The 14,351-nt window shown below is 45.3% G+C and overlaps 1 protein-coding gene across 1 annotated transcript; it reads left to right on the top strand.

Annotated features, from left to right (window-relative positions):
* The first annotated feature begins 304 nt into the window (after positions 1–304).
* Positions 305–9,514, top strand: tbx16 (T-box transcription factor 16). The gene is made up of 8 exons (XM_042337339.1): positions 305–447; positions 941–1,043; positions 3,212–3,376; positions 4,622–4,768; positions 5,341–5,411; positions 6,683–6,765; positions 7,889–7,985; positions 9,052–9,514. The coding sequence occupies exons 1-8, from the start codon at positions 305–307 to the stop codon at positions 9,512–9,514; spliced, it is 1,272 nt and encodes a 423-aa protein (XP_042193273.1).
* The last annotated feature ends 4,837 nt before the right edge of the window (positions 9,515–14,351 follow it).

Here is a 14,351-nt window from a genome sequence, read left to right as displayed (position 1 = left end):
TTCTTCACCCTTTCCTCACAGTGAGAGTACAATACAATACAAAATTACATTTACACGGCGCCTTTCACGTCGGTAGGACGTCCCAAAGGGCTGGATGGTCGAGGTTTGACCCAAGCTGGGGGTTGGAATCAGGGAAGGTGGAGGTCAGGGAGGGTAGGAGGGTGGCCGAATGCGCGGTCGAAGAGGAGGGTCTTGAGACATGCCTTGAACGAGGCGAGGCGAACGGAGTGTGGGATGGAGTTCCACCAAGGGCGAGGGCAGAGGTCACTGAATGCTCACTTTCTCCTCAGTGCTAAAGACGCCCATGGATCTGGAGCCCACCCTGATGAGACCATCGGTCTTTGACCCCATCTCTCAGAGCAGCATCAAGGCGATCCTGGAGGATCAGCAACTGTGGAAGCGGTTTGATGAGCTCGGAACCGAAATGATCATCACTAAAGCTGGAAGGTACAGAGCTCAGTAAATGGGTCAACAAGAGTATAGGGTGGAGGGGGGGGTGGGCTGGAGCAGAGGGTGGGCAGGGTAGGGGGCAGGAACAAGGTGGGTGGGCAAGGGCAGGGTGGGGGGAACAGGGACAGGGTGAGTGTCAGGGGCAGGGTGGGGGTGGGGGGCAGGGACAGAGTGTGGGCAACAGGGACATGGTGGTTGGGGGGCAGGATGGGGGGAAGGTGAGGCGCAGGGTGAGGGGGGAGGCGGGACAGTGCGGCGTGGGGGGACCCTGCCAGTAATCGAACCCAGGTCCTCTCGCTTGCGAGGTGAATGCTCTAATCACCGAGCTACAGGACTCCACAGTGATCCTTTCTGAACATATTTACGTTCCCTTCTTCCCAGTTTAAAACGAGGTGTCGGCAGTGGCTTCACAACACGACTTATATAAAATAGAGGGTGAGAGGGGAAAGCAGCAACGCTCATTTCCTCTTTTATGACTTTCTTTTTACAGGCGAATGTTTCCTCAGTGTAAAATCAGTGTGAGTGGGTTACTTCCTTTCTCCAGCTATATGATGCTGGTGGAGCTGTTGCCAGCTGATGCCTTAAGATACAAGGTAAGCCATCTATCTCCACATACAGATAATAAAGTCCCTGAGTATAAAACCTCTAAATCCACTATCAATGTGTATAATTTCTATCCTGCGTGCAAGTTAGTATTCACTGATTACTAAGTGTATAACAGCATACAAGGACTAGTGCATATGACATCATTGTCAAATGTCAATTTACATGAAAATTGTATCAAACATCAATGGATGTGCGATTTATATATTTTGAGATTTATACGTGTGAGTTTACGTGAGTTCTGTAAGAAACACCAAAATTTATGAGATTTATATCAAGTGCCAGTGAATGCAAGTTTAAATATGAGATAATAAAAATAATAATCCTTGCATTTGATACAGCGCCTTAGCACATCTTCGAGATGTCTCAAAGCGTTTCACAGAATATACTGTAAAGTGAATTGACTGTGTATTTTGTGGACAAAACGCCAATGTATACAAGCTCTATACATAGCACCAGTGTATTTGAGCTCTCTATAAAGTTAATTGAGTGTCATTTAAAGCTCTACACCAATTGTCAGCTGTTTGGAACTCTCAGTCTCTTTTGGATACTCGTAAATATGGTGATGGATTTCTGCATGTGTCAGAGCCCCGGCTGACCAAAACACATCCCAGAAAAATATACTGACAATGAAGAAACCCCTCAAGTGTCAAACCAACTCCGCTCCTCTGTGGTAATAGAGGCAGTATTCCTCCTCACTGAACAGCTGGGGAAGCCTGTGGATTTGTTTGTACCTATATATATTATACATATATTTAAGATATTTGGCAAAAGAACCAGAGGGGAGATGAGGAGAATTTTGTTTACAGAGAGTTGTTACGGTCTGGAATGCACGTACTGAAAGGGTGGGGAAACCGATTCAATAACAACTTGCAAAAGGGAATTGGATAGGAACTTGTAAAGGAAACATTTGCAAGGACATGGGGAAACAGAAGGGTAGTGGGGCTGATTGGGTGGCTCTTCCAAAGAGTCGGTACAGGCATGATGGGTCGAATGGCCTCCTTCTGTGCTGTAATATTCTATGATTCTATATCATCACATGGGCGGCCCCAGGTGTAGGTGTGTATTGTGAGGGAGGTGGAGGGGGGAATTTCTTCAGAGGAGAAGAATCTCAACTTGATGGGCTTCTGGGACATGTTTTGCTCCTTCCCATTTATCAGTCTGCATCTATGTCATACTATCACACTGTTGGGTGCCAAGTGTAGCAGGAATCCCTGCAGTCAAATCCTGAGATCTCTTCAAAGATACATAGACACATAGGAGGCCATTCAGCCCCTTGAGCCTGTTCCCCATTTTATAACATCATGGCTGATCTGCATCTCAACTCCAATGACCCGCCCTTGCCCTGTATCCCTTGATGCCCTGACCTAACAAATATCTAACCACCTCAGTCTTGAAAATGTGAATGGATCCACATTTTGGGGAAGTGAATTCCAGATTTCCACTGCCCTTTGGATGAAAACCTGCCTCCTGATTTCACACCAAAATGGCCTAACTCTAGTTTTGAGATTATGCCCCCCTTTGTTCGATACAGAGAAAAATTGTTTCTCTGCATTGTCCCTATCAAATCCCTTTATTATTAAAACCTCAATCAGATCAACCACATGGCTGGGATTCGAAAACAACTTTTAAGAGAGAAGTAGATAATTATTTGGGAGGACAAGTTTGCAGGGCTATGGGGAGAGTGTGGGGGAGTGGGGTTGATCAGGGCTATGGGGAGAGAGTGGGGGAGTGGGGTTGATCAGGGCTATGGGGAGAGAGTGGGGGAGTGGGGTTGATCAGGGCTATGGGGAGAGAGCGGGGGAGAGGGGTTAATCAGGGCTATGGGGAGAGCGCGGGGAGTGGGGTTGATTTGGAAGCTCTTTTCAAAGAGCGGCACAGACACGATGGGCCGAATGGCTCCTTCTGTGCTGTATAATTCTATGATTCTATGAGATCACCCCTCAACATTTTAAACAAAAATACAGACTAAACTAAAGCAATTATTAATGAATGTATATTGGGGGCTGCAGTTAATAATAATTCTTGCACTTGTTATAGTGCCTTTTCATGTGGTTGAGGCGTTTCAAAGTGCATCACAGAATATACTATAAAGTGAATTGTTTATATTTTTGGGGCGAAATGTTTGATCTTGCTCTGTGTCTGTGTCTCCCTGCAGTGGAATAAGGATCACTGGATCGTGGCTGGGAAGTCGGAACCTCGGCCTCCGTGTAGGACATATGTTCATCCGGATTCTCCAGCTCTGGGCAGCCACTGGATGAAACAGCCATTCGCTTTCCAGAAACTCAAACTCACCAACAACACTCTGGATCAGTCTGGCCATGTAGGTGATGAGTGGTGGATGGCTCTCCTTCTCCTGCTTCTTGTCTCTATTTAACTGCACTTGATATTAACACCATATTTAGTTTTTTTGCTCATCAAGTAGCTCAGTGGTTAGAGCACTCGCCTCGCAAGCGAGAGGACCCAGGTTCGATTCCCAGTAGGGAAAAATGTTGGACAAGTTTCCTTACTGCACACGCCTCTGTTTACCTAGCAGTAATAGGAACCCGGTCGTTAGTCGATTGGTGGATCACTTTTTTAAAAATAATAATTTGGGCACTCAATCCACGACTGTCTGTGGGACGCTGCTGTGCACAATTGGCTGCTGCGTTTCACCCACAAGATATATAGTCAATTCACTTTATAGTGTATTCTGTGAAGCACGTTTTGATGCTGTGATAAGGCACTGTATCAAATGCAAGGATTATTATAGTTTTATTATTTATATCAAGTGCTTTAGAACTTTTCTATTTTTACAGCTAGCTCTGGTCAGGTGTAGCATGGGTTACGTACAAAGTAAAGTCCCCCCCCAACCCATCACCTCCATTTTACAAAACTCCAATGTTCCTGTTTTCTGTCGCAGCCATTTTACCCAGTTATTCTCCTCCACAAGCTCCTAAGGTCTAATGTTCCTAATGTTAACTGCAATCTGCATGGAAATCAAAACTCTCTGTACATGCTCTCCTGAGTTTGAGACCGTGATTGTCCTGTGTGGACCTCATCATATTGACTGCGGAATGAACTCACCTAAAGAGCTAGTGTTAAAAGCACCACAGGGTCACATAGACAAGAACATTGAACCACTTGATGCATGGTCTTTGTTGAGTTAGCTGATTTCAGCTAAAACTGGGGCAGCTCTTTCAAAGATGGGCTGAATGGCCTCTATCTGTGCTGTACAATATTATGATTCTATGATTACCCAGTGCCCCTGGGCTAAGGGAATGAGAATTGGTCAGAGTTCCTGCTCCAGGTTGGTAACTCGTGATTCCTATGCTGGAATCTACATGTGGACACCCTGTGAGAACAGGCTCAGGCTCCATCAGTTTGCTGATGTTTTTGGGTCACGTATAAAGAATGAGCACTTGGATGCTCCTCTCCTACCCACCTCTTCACTCAGCTGGGACTCACCTTCTGCATATCCCTTGTCCTCACTGTGCTATATAAATGCAAGTTGTTATTATGTTATTGTTGTTGTAGCTGCTTCCTTTGCTGTGATAACACACCTATTATTGAACCTCTTTTTTTTCAGCTTATTCTACACTCGATGCACCGCTACCAGCCTCAGTTTCACATTGTCCAGGCCGACAGCTTGTTCAATATCTCATGGAGCATTTTCCAAACCTTCACATTCCCAGAAACTGTGTTCATGGCTGTCACTGCCTATCAGAACGAGAAGGTGAGGCTCCTATTGTAACAGAGAGACCGTTCGAGAAGAGGAGTATTTGTCACTCCACACCCCAGGGGAGACAGGAGAGGGAGCAAACTCAGTGAGCAAACTCACTTTTCTAAGCGAGGGAGCATTTGAGAAGTCTGGGCCACACTCACATTAGGAGGATTCCCTGTAGGAGTGGTGAAAACAGATTCAATAACAACTTTCAAAAGGGAATTGAAAAGGAAAAACTTGCAGGGCTATGGGGAAAGAGCGAGGGACTGGAACTGAATGGGAAGCTCTTCCACAGAGCCTCAAAGGCACGATGGGCCAAATGGCCTCCTTCTGCGCTGTAATATTCTATGATTCTATGATTCTATTCTATGACTTCATCACATCTCAAGAAAAAATAGTGACCAACAAAAAGTAATTGCATGTGAAGCATTTTGAGATGTTTGCACTTTTTTGGCACTATTTAACAAATGCAAGGATTACTGTTTTATTATTACAAAAACTCCTTGAATTGTCAATTGCAGAAGTTTTCTCATTCTCCATACATAATAGGGAATATCTGATCATTTTATTCAATATAATTTCAGATCACAAAACTCAAGATTGACCACAATCCATTTGCCAAAGGATTTAGAGAGACTGGATTGAACAATAAAAGGTATGTGTATTTTCATGCAAGTGTAAGGCTATGTGTTTGGCTCATAGAGTTCAACTGGTTTTGCTAGAAGAACAAAAGATATGTCTGATCTCTATAGTCCTGGCAACCACAAGTGATGTGAACGGACGATTTGATTTAGAATGTAAGGTGACAAATAGGTCGACAAAACTATGAATAGAGCAAATGGAATTCTAGGTTTTATAAACAGGGTTATTGAATATAAAACCTAAAAGGTAATGCAAAACTTGTATGAATCATTAGTTAAACCGCAGTTGGAATATTGGTCAACCCACTTTTAGGAAGGAGGTCAAGTCAACAGCTGGGGTGCGGAGGAGATTTATGGGAAATGATACTGGGAATGGGTGGTTTGGCCTATGAGCAGAGACTGGAGGAACTGGGACTTCTTCTGTTTTAACAAAGAAGGTTAAAGGGTGATCTGGTAGAGGTCTTTAAAATTATGAGGGTTTTGATAGGGATGATAGGGATTAATTATTTCCACTGGTCGTTGAGTCAGTGACTTGAGGGCAACAATTTAAGACAGTTGCAAACAAACAAATGAGGATATTAAAAGAGAATTCATAGTAGTTTTCAAAGGAGAGCATTACAAATTTGCAAGGTTATGGGGTAAGAGCAGGGGAGTAGGAGTAGTTGGTAGGTCTTTCAAAGCCAGCACAGCCGACACAACATGTGCCAAATGGTCTCCTTCTGTGCTGTAAGATGCTATGATTCTATGAACATACGAACATAAGAATTGCTAGATTAAATAAGCTCCATTCAGTTCGCCATCCACCATCCTGGCAGTAGGATGCACACGTCCCAAACTGCAATATCCTATTTGTGTTGTGGTGACCAGAACTGCACAGAGTGCACAAGTGCAGTCACACGCACTGGTGATTTAGAACCAGACAGATATCTAAAAAGTAGTAAATTACAGGACAGGGGTATGAAGAAAGGATTGGTAAAGGGAACTGAAAGGATTGTTCTTTAAAAGAGCAGCACACCCACAATATCCTGAACAACAACAACAACAACAACAACAAGATTCCATTTATAAAGCGCCTTTCACGTCAGGAGGACGTCCCAACCTTACAACCTTCTTCTGTGCTATAAATTCCTGTGGTTCTATGCTGAGCCAAATGCTCATTCAGTATCCACACAAGAGCACTGTCAACCGCAGTCACTGGGAAGCAGAAGGCTGTGTAGGAGGTCTATTACCTGACACATATGGGAGGCCTCATTTTGTTTTGTTTTGTTCTTGTTCTACCTCACAGGGAGCAGTTAGTGAGAGCTCAGTCCAACCTAGACACAGCATTGAAAAGAAAAAGGAGAGCACTGTCTGAGCGGAGCAGTGAGGGTAAGAAATGTCCAAGCAAATGCTTGTTTGTGTGGCGTTCCTCAGGGCTCTGACCATTGTCCTCTCGTCTTCAATATCTATATGCTCCCTCTTCATGACATCATGCGTAGACATGGGGTCAACTTCCACATGTATATGGATGACACCCAACTCCATCTCTCTGCCTCCATCCTTGACTCCAGGACCCACTGTCAGACAGACAGAATGTCTGTCGGACATCAAGTTCTGGATGAGAGACAACTTTCTACAATTGAATGTCAGCAAGACCGAGGCTCTCCTGATTGGCTCATGCCAGCGATTCCGCACCTCAGGCACTGACAGCATCAGCATCCACGGATGCCCACTCCACCTTGCCAAGCCAGTCCGGAATCTTGGCATCTTGTTTGACCCTCAACTCTCCTTTCTACATCCGTGCCAGGACCTGCTCTGCCATCCCCCACCTCCATATCTCCCCTCAGGCCACCAAGACCCTCATCCACACATTCATCACATCCAGGCTTGACTAAGCTAAGTCCCTGCTTGTCAGCCTTCCCACTTCGTCCCTCTACAAGCTGCAGATCATCCAGAACTCTGCAGCTCGTGTCCTCTCCCACACCAGGCTCCGTAACCTCATCAACCCCACCTTCGCCAGGCTCCACTGGCTTCCCATCCCCCAGAACATAGAGTTCAAAATTCTGGTCTCACCTTCAAAGCACTCCACGGCCTTGCTCCTCCCTACTTCTGTAACCTGCTGACCCCATATAGACCTGCCAGCTTCCTTACCAACTTGAACTTACAACCTTCTGACTCGGGTGAGAGTGCTACCCACTGGCCACTGACACACCAAAGTAGAGAGGAGAAACAGGGGAAAAACAGCCCTGAAAATAATAATAATACTTACAATTTGATACAGTGCCTTATCACGTCTTCAAGATGTCTCCAAACACTTCACAGAATATATTGTAAAATGAATTGACTGTATATTTTGTGGGCAAAACACAGCAGCTAATTCCCCAGAGCAGTGTCCCACAAACAGTTGTGGATTGAGTGTCCAATTTTTATTGATTTTGGGTGGGAGACTGATTTCTTTCTGTTCTAGATACTATTTGATAAACTTTGAAATCTGAAATGATGTTGAATCTAGATCCAACAGAACCTGAGTTGCCGTGTGAAGAGTTGAGTGCAGATATCAGAGCTGGTGAGCAGATCAACACAGCTTACAGTGCGGGGTCGGGAGAATGGTACTTACAGCAGGAAGTTGGCCCAAAGGTATATCCAGCGAAAATCGATTCCTCGCACTCCAGAGAAGCTGAGGACACGAGTGCAGGCAAACAGCCTCCCCCACAGCCACCTTCACAGCACACGGGTAAGAAAATGACTGACAATCATACCTAGATTTCCAAATAACAAATTTTTCCAGCCATGACATTTTTGTCTGATTTCCCCTTGGTCCAATACAGTGCTTTTTTTTTACACTGATGTCATCGATCATTATTGTTCAACTGCCATTAAAGACTTGCGCATTTCCCGGCTTGAACATTTCCCTGCATCAGCAACTCTAATCCAGTGATTGCCCGGCCTCCAGTACTGAGACAGCGCTGGTCAAAGTCACTAATAACAGTTGTCATTCTCCGTGAAAAGCGTTAAACAAACGTAATTTTGTTGTTGGTGATCTCTTTGACATTGTCGACCACTGGCAACATCTGTCTTTGAAGCTCTGTTGCCCAACCAGCTCTGGCAAGCGCTTGAGATATCTTCCCGACATGACAGTTAAATTCCAAATCAAAACAAGTGTTTTAAGAATTTTATTTTGAGACAAAATGGCCTTAAGGGACATAGGGAGCAGGAGAAGTCCATCCCGCTCACCAGGCCAACACCTCTGGTTTCTTGGCAGACCTTTAATCTAATGCCCTTCGATGCCACCCCCTTTTGCTTTACAGGTAATTAATTAGGTGGAATTTCAGGTCTGGTGTTTGGGTTTGTAGACTTGCCTACATGCTTCTGCTGTAAGCACCACTGTCCACTTTTATTGTTGAGGCACAGTAAACCTTCTCCTGTGCTCTCGCTATCCCTCTGAGTGCTTCATGCTGACAATAGGCATAAAGGAGGAAAAATGTCCCAGTTTCCAAGCAATGACATTCCGAAGATTCAGACAAAGCGACGTTACTGGTTAAAATATATCACAGTCTTAACGGACTCTGATGTGAAAGGATTGTACCAAAAGTCAACGTATTAGTTTATTTTATTAAAAGTGTAATTTGTGGTGTAGTTTTCACTCACACTATCTTCTCTTGGACCTTCTTTTAGCAACATCGATGTTCTGAATGAATCGCAGTCAGACAGTGGCTCCAGGTTACAATGCGGCAGTGATTTCAGGTCAATGCTTTGCACTGATCTCAAGCCTCCTCCAGAACAAATGCCCAGTCGATCCAATGTGGAAGTCAAACCAACAACTTCAGAGACAGTGCCAGAAGCCTACAACCACCCTCTCTCTAGTTGCCATCTCTCCCAGGACTACGGCAGTGTGTTTAACCTCCCAGTCAGCAGTGGGGGGAAGCCGGGGCTGGTTGGCCGAATGTACAATCCTCCCAGCCTTCAGGGTCCTTGGAACGCCTTGGCTCACCGCCCGCACCTGAATGACATCAACCCAACAGGATACCCAGTGCACCTCGGCACTGAATGTGGAAGCCATGGAATGCATGGGTACCACAGTGCCAGTACAATGGCTGAGCAGACCCAATGCCCTCTGTTCCCATATGCATTTTGGTGAAAGGACGAGATACAAACCTGGGGCAATAGATTTACCAGAGAGGTGCTGAGAAGAGAAAGAGAAGCACTGGTAATGATAACTATTAAGTTACTTTTTCGTGGTACCTGTCATTTGGGTTTTGCCTCACAGGTCTACAACTCTCTTCAAGTCTCATTGATCAGCCAAATAGCTGCTCTGCCACCATCCACACTTTGGCAGGTCTGCAGTGACAGTTAAACCCGAGGTTTGATTATTGTAAAAATAAAAAAATAATAATAATTTGGTCACTCAATCCACGACTGTTTGTGGGATGCTGCTGTGCGCAATTGGCTGCCGCGTTTCACCCACCAAATATACAGTCAATTCACTTTACAGTATATTCTGTGAAGCGCTTTGAGTCGTCTCAAAGATGTGATAAGGAGCTATATCAAATGCAAGGATAATTATTATTATTAGTGCCCTTTCCTCTCAGGCGGAAAAGGAAAAGGGAGAGGATGAGAGAGAAAACAAAGGGGAAGAGAGCAGAGAAGGGGGAGATAGCATAAGTGAGCACAGTGGTTCCTTTCTACATGGGAGAGGCAACTTTCAGCAAGATGAATTTACTTCCAAAATGTGTGATTGATATTCTACTCCCCTTCCACATTCTAAGCACATCTTGCCAACGCCCAGCCATGACACTTGTCCCTTACGATGCTCAAAAATCATGCTGATCAGAGCTGCTTTGTAAAGCTTCTGAGAAGAGGCAGGTGTGAGGAGTGCAGCAAACAGCAGCTGATCCATGGGGGAGCTGGAGTCATTATGGCAACCGTTTTACAGTGGGAATGGAACAGGTTTCAAATAAGATCACAGCAGATGCCTGCACATCCTGTGAAGCAGCCTATCTGTCACAGTCTTCCTACCGACTGCAGGTGAAACTGATTTGTTGGCGTTTGCTTCTGTTCCACATTACAATACACAATAAGATTTGTACATTCTCCCATTGGCATGATCTTCACCAGCAGAACTGCTCTCAGATTCTCTGATCGTCCTTCTTTGTGGGAGAAGTAATGTACCTGACTGCTTCCTCTTGTGAAACCTCTGTAACCGTGGACCTGTGGAAAACCCGGCCTCACGAATGCTTGTGCGACTGCATGCGGATGGATGATGATTGGATATGTACATGCTCCTGACTTCTCTTGGGAAAATTGCCTGTATTTCCATCTCATAAGCATTTCAATGCTGTAATTTCTCATGTGTAGCAATTTTCCATCCTCCCCCCAAAAAAGTGAGCAGGGAGGCACAAGAGCTGGCGTGAATTATTTATTAATATTTCTTATATTTTATCAGCAGAGACGGTTTATCTCCCAGGTGATCCATAAATCTGCATTTTAAAGACTCATGTATAAATTTCTGAGAATTCCGTAAGTTTAGAAGTAGTGTGATTAAACGCTGATTTTCTTTCTGAATCGATGTGCTGCTTGTCTAGAAATATACAACTTGCACCACTAGAACGGCCTTCATTTAGCATAACATGTCGGGGTGTTTCACAAGGACAGTGTTGAATGTGGAGCGGGAGGGGGGGTGGGGAGGGGCAGGTGGTGGAGATGACATGGTTGTAAAGGTAGATTTTTAGGCAGGATTTGAAGACAAATAGAGAGGGGACAAGATGGAAGGGTAGAGGGAGGGAGTTCCAGAGGTAAGAGGTAAGAGTAGATGAAGGCTTGGCCCCTATGGTGAGGGGATACAACAACAATAATAATAATATAATAATAATAATAATGATGATCCTTGGATTTGATGTAGCGCATTATTGCGTCTTCGAGAAACAACAACAACAACTTGCATTTATACAGCGCTCTTCACATGTGGTAGCATCCCAGAGCGCTAGACAGTGGTGGAGTCTGATCCCGAGCCAGGGGGAGAGGGAAGGGAGAGGTGACCGTAGACACAGATGAAAAAGGAAGGTCTTTAGGCAGGATTTGAATTTGAAAGTGGGGAGGGAGGGATTGAGGGAAAGAGTTCCAAAGTTTCGGGCAGTAGTGGCTGAAGGCACGGCCACCGATGGTGAAACGGAGGATAAGAGGGGCAAATAGCCAGCTGAGCGAAGACAGCGGGTGGGGAAGTGGGGGNTAAGCAGTTCGGAGAGGTAGGGAGGTGTGAGGGATTTGAAAACAAGTGAGAGCACCTTGAAATCAATCTGTTCAGTAATTGGAAGCCAGTGGAGCCTGACAAGGTACGGGGGGGTACAGAGTTTTGTGTGGGTGAGTATACAGGGGGCAGAGTTTTGAATTAATTGGATATGTGTATGGTGGAGCTGGGGAGACCAGCGAGGAGGGCACTGGAATAGTCCAGCCGGGAAGTGAGAAGGTGTGGACGAGGGTTTGGGCTGGGTGGTTGTGAGGCATGGACAGAGGCGGACAACAATAACAACAACAAATTACACCTGTATTGCGCCTTTCATATCGGGAAGACGTCCCAATGTGATGAAGGTGGAAAAAAGCAAGTCCTGGTCAGGGAACAGATGTGGGGACAGGTTGTGATTGACCATATATGAGATCAAGAAGATGGGAAGACTTGGGGAAACCCAACTACGTTGCATTCAAGTATTACGGTGTGAAGTCCTGTAGCTCAGTGGTTAGAACACTTGCTTTGCAAGCAAGAGACCTGGGTTTGATTCCCTGCAGGAGGTGAAACCTTGGGCAAGTTTTCTTACACCATACGCCTGATAATAACCCCTCAAAAAAACCCAATAATGAATTGGTCATTTCAATCCAGGACTGTTTCTGGGACACTGCTGTGTGCAATTAGCTGCCACCTTTCACCCACAAATATACAGTCAATTCACTTTACAGTATATCCTGTGAAGCACTTTGAAGACGTGATAAGGCTATATCAAATGCAAGGATTATTATTATTATTACTATCATAATTATTAATAGTAGTATTATTTATCTCATCACACAGAGGATACAGTTCAAGATCCTAGTCCTCACCTTCAAAGCCCTCCACGGTCTTGCTCCCCCCGACCTCTGCAACCTCCTACCACCCTACTCGTTCCCTCCGCTCATTGGGCTCCGGCCTGATTCAAGTTCCCCACCTTGCTCACCCCACTACGGTGGGTAGGCCTTCAGCCACTCTGCCCCCATCCTCTGGAATCATCCTGTAGTCCCTCCGCCTCGCCCCCTCCCTTGCCTCCTTCAAGACCCATCTGAAGACCCTCCTCTTCGACCGTGCCTTCGATCACCCTCCTTCCCCCTGCCTTCCAGCCTCCCCTATCCCGACCCCCAACTCGGGTCCGAAAAACTAATTGTCCAATGCTTTGGGATGTCCTCCTGACATGAAAGGCGCTATACAAATGCAATTTTGTTGTTGTTGCATTTCCACAAAGCTTTCGACCTCGTGCTCAGGCTGAAAGTGGGAAAACATGGACAAATCTTAGAATTTATCCAGCTCCAAGGGTTGACAATGGACTTTCTGAGCCCATCCCTCTGGAATGGTGGATAAGGCAATGCTGCCCATTGTCACCCACACTATTCGATTTCACTCTAGCTCAGCGGTTAGAGTACTCGCCTCGCAAGTGAGAGTCCCTGGGTTTGATTCCTGGGCAAGGGGAAACATTAACAAGTTTCCTTACTCCACACGCCTCTGATTACCAGCAGTCAGTAGGAATCCGGTTGTTAGTTGATTGACGAATTGCCAACCTTTCAAAAAAATAATAATAATAATTTGGTCACTCAATCCATGACTGTTTGTGGGACGCTGCCGTGCGCATTTGGCTGCAGAATTTCACCCACAAAATATACAGTCACTACAGTTTATAGTATATTCTGTGAAGCGCTTTGAGATGTCTCAAAGACATGATAAGGTGCTGTATCAAATGCAAGGATTATTATTATAATAATGTGGTGTTGATGGCATGGAGCGGGACAGGCTTGGTGTATCTGTTCCAGGGCCTCTCTCCAACATGATTGTGGCCAGTCTATTTGCAGATGATATTGTGCTGTCGCAGCCTCAATCTGGGACTCACCATCATGAACACTGGGACACGATGGTGGGTGACCCCCCCCCCCTTGTGAGGAATCATTGTTCTGTACGGCTCGAGTGGACGTCAAGGGTATTTCATTGGAAGATACCAGGGGCATCAGTCCCAATAGTGGCTTCTTATCGGTCACTGGGATTGTGGCAGACTCCGAGCTTGGCCTGGACAGTCATGAACGACAGCAATGTCACAATCCAGGTCGAACACATGGCAATGTTAGAGTGTGTGCTAATAGCTCACCTTTATGGTTCTGAGCTCCTGGGAATGTAGGGGAGAGGTTTTCTCCAACCCATTTATAGAGTCTTTTCTTTTCAAGTTCCTATCCAATCCCCGTTTGAAAGTTGTTATTGAATCTGTTTCCACCCTTTCAGGCCGCGCATTCCAGACTGTAACAGCTCTCTGTGTAACAAAAATTATCCTCATCTCATCTCCCCTCTGGTTCTTTTGCCAATTATCTTAAATCTATGTCCTCTGGTTACCGACCCACCTGCAAGTGGAAACAGTTTCTCCCTATCTGCTCTTGGAGATAGAGACTCCTCATCATTTTGAACCCTCTATTAAATCTCCCCTTAACCTTCTTTGCTCCAAGGAGAACAAGCCCAGCTTCTCTAGTCTCTCCACAAAACTAAAGTCCCTCATCCCTGGTAGCATTCTGGTACGTCTCCTCTGCATTCTCTCCAAGTCCTTGATATCCTTCCTAAAGTGTAAATAGCTGCTTGAATTTGATGTAGTGCTCGATCACGTTGAAATAATGATAATAATCCTTACATTTGATATAATGCCTCATCACATTGTTGAGATGTTTTTGCGCTTCACAAGATTTTACTGTTAAGTTTAACG

Source organism: Callorhinchus milii, unplaced genomic scaffold, assembly GCF_018977255.1.
Source record: "Callorhinchus milii isolate IMCB2004 unplaced genomic scaffold, IMCB_Cmil_1.0 Scaffold8, whole genome shotgun sequence".
NCBI classification, from domain to species: domain Eukaryota; kingdom Metazoa; phylum Chordata; class Chondrichthyes; order Chimaeriformes; family Callorhinchidae; genus Callorhinchus; species Callorhinchus milii.
The sequence above is the reverse complement of the archived record's forward strand: the minus strand, read 5'-3'. Positions and strand labels throughout refer to the sequence as shown.

What these genes read in the sequence shown, in the direction of transcription:
- tbx16 (XM_042337339.1), top strand. Translation starts at nt 305, where the DNA reads ATGGATCTGGAGCCCACCCTGATGAGACCATCGGTCTTTGACCCCATC. An exon ending in ACTGGATTGAACAATAAAAG is followed by an intron (nt 5,412 to 6,682) that starts GTATGTGTATTT and finishes TCTACCTCACAG; the next exon opens with GGAGCAGTTAGTGAGAGCTC. An exon ending in AGTGCGGGGTCGGGAGAATG is followed by an intron (nt 7,986 to 9,051) that starts GTACTTACAGCA and finishes ACCTTCTTTTAG; the next exon opens with CAACATCGATGTTCTGAATG.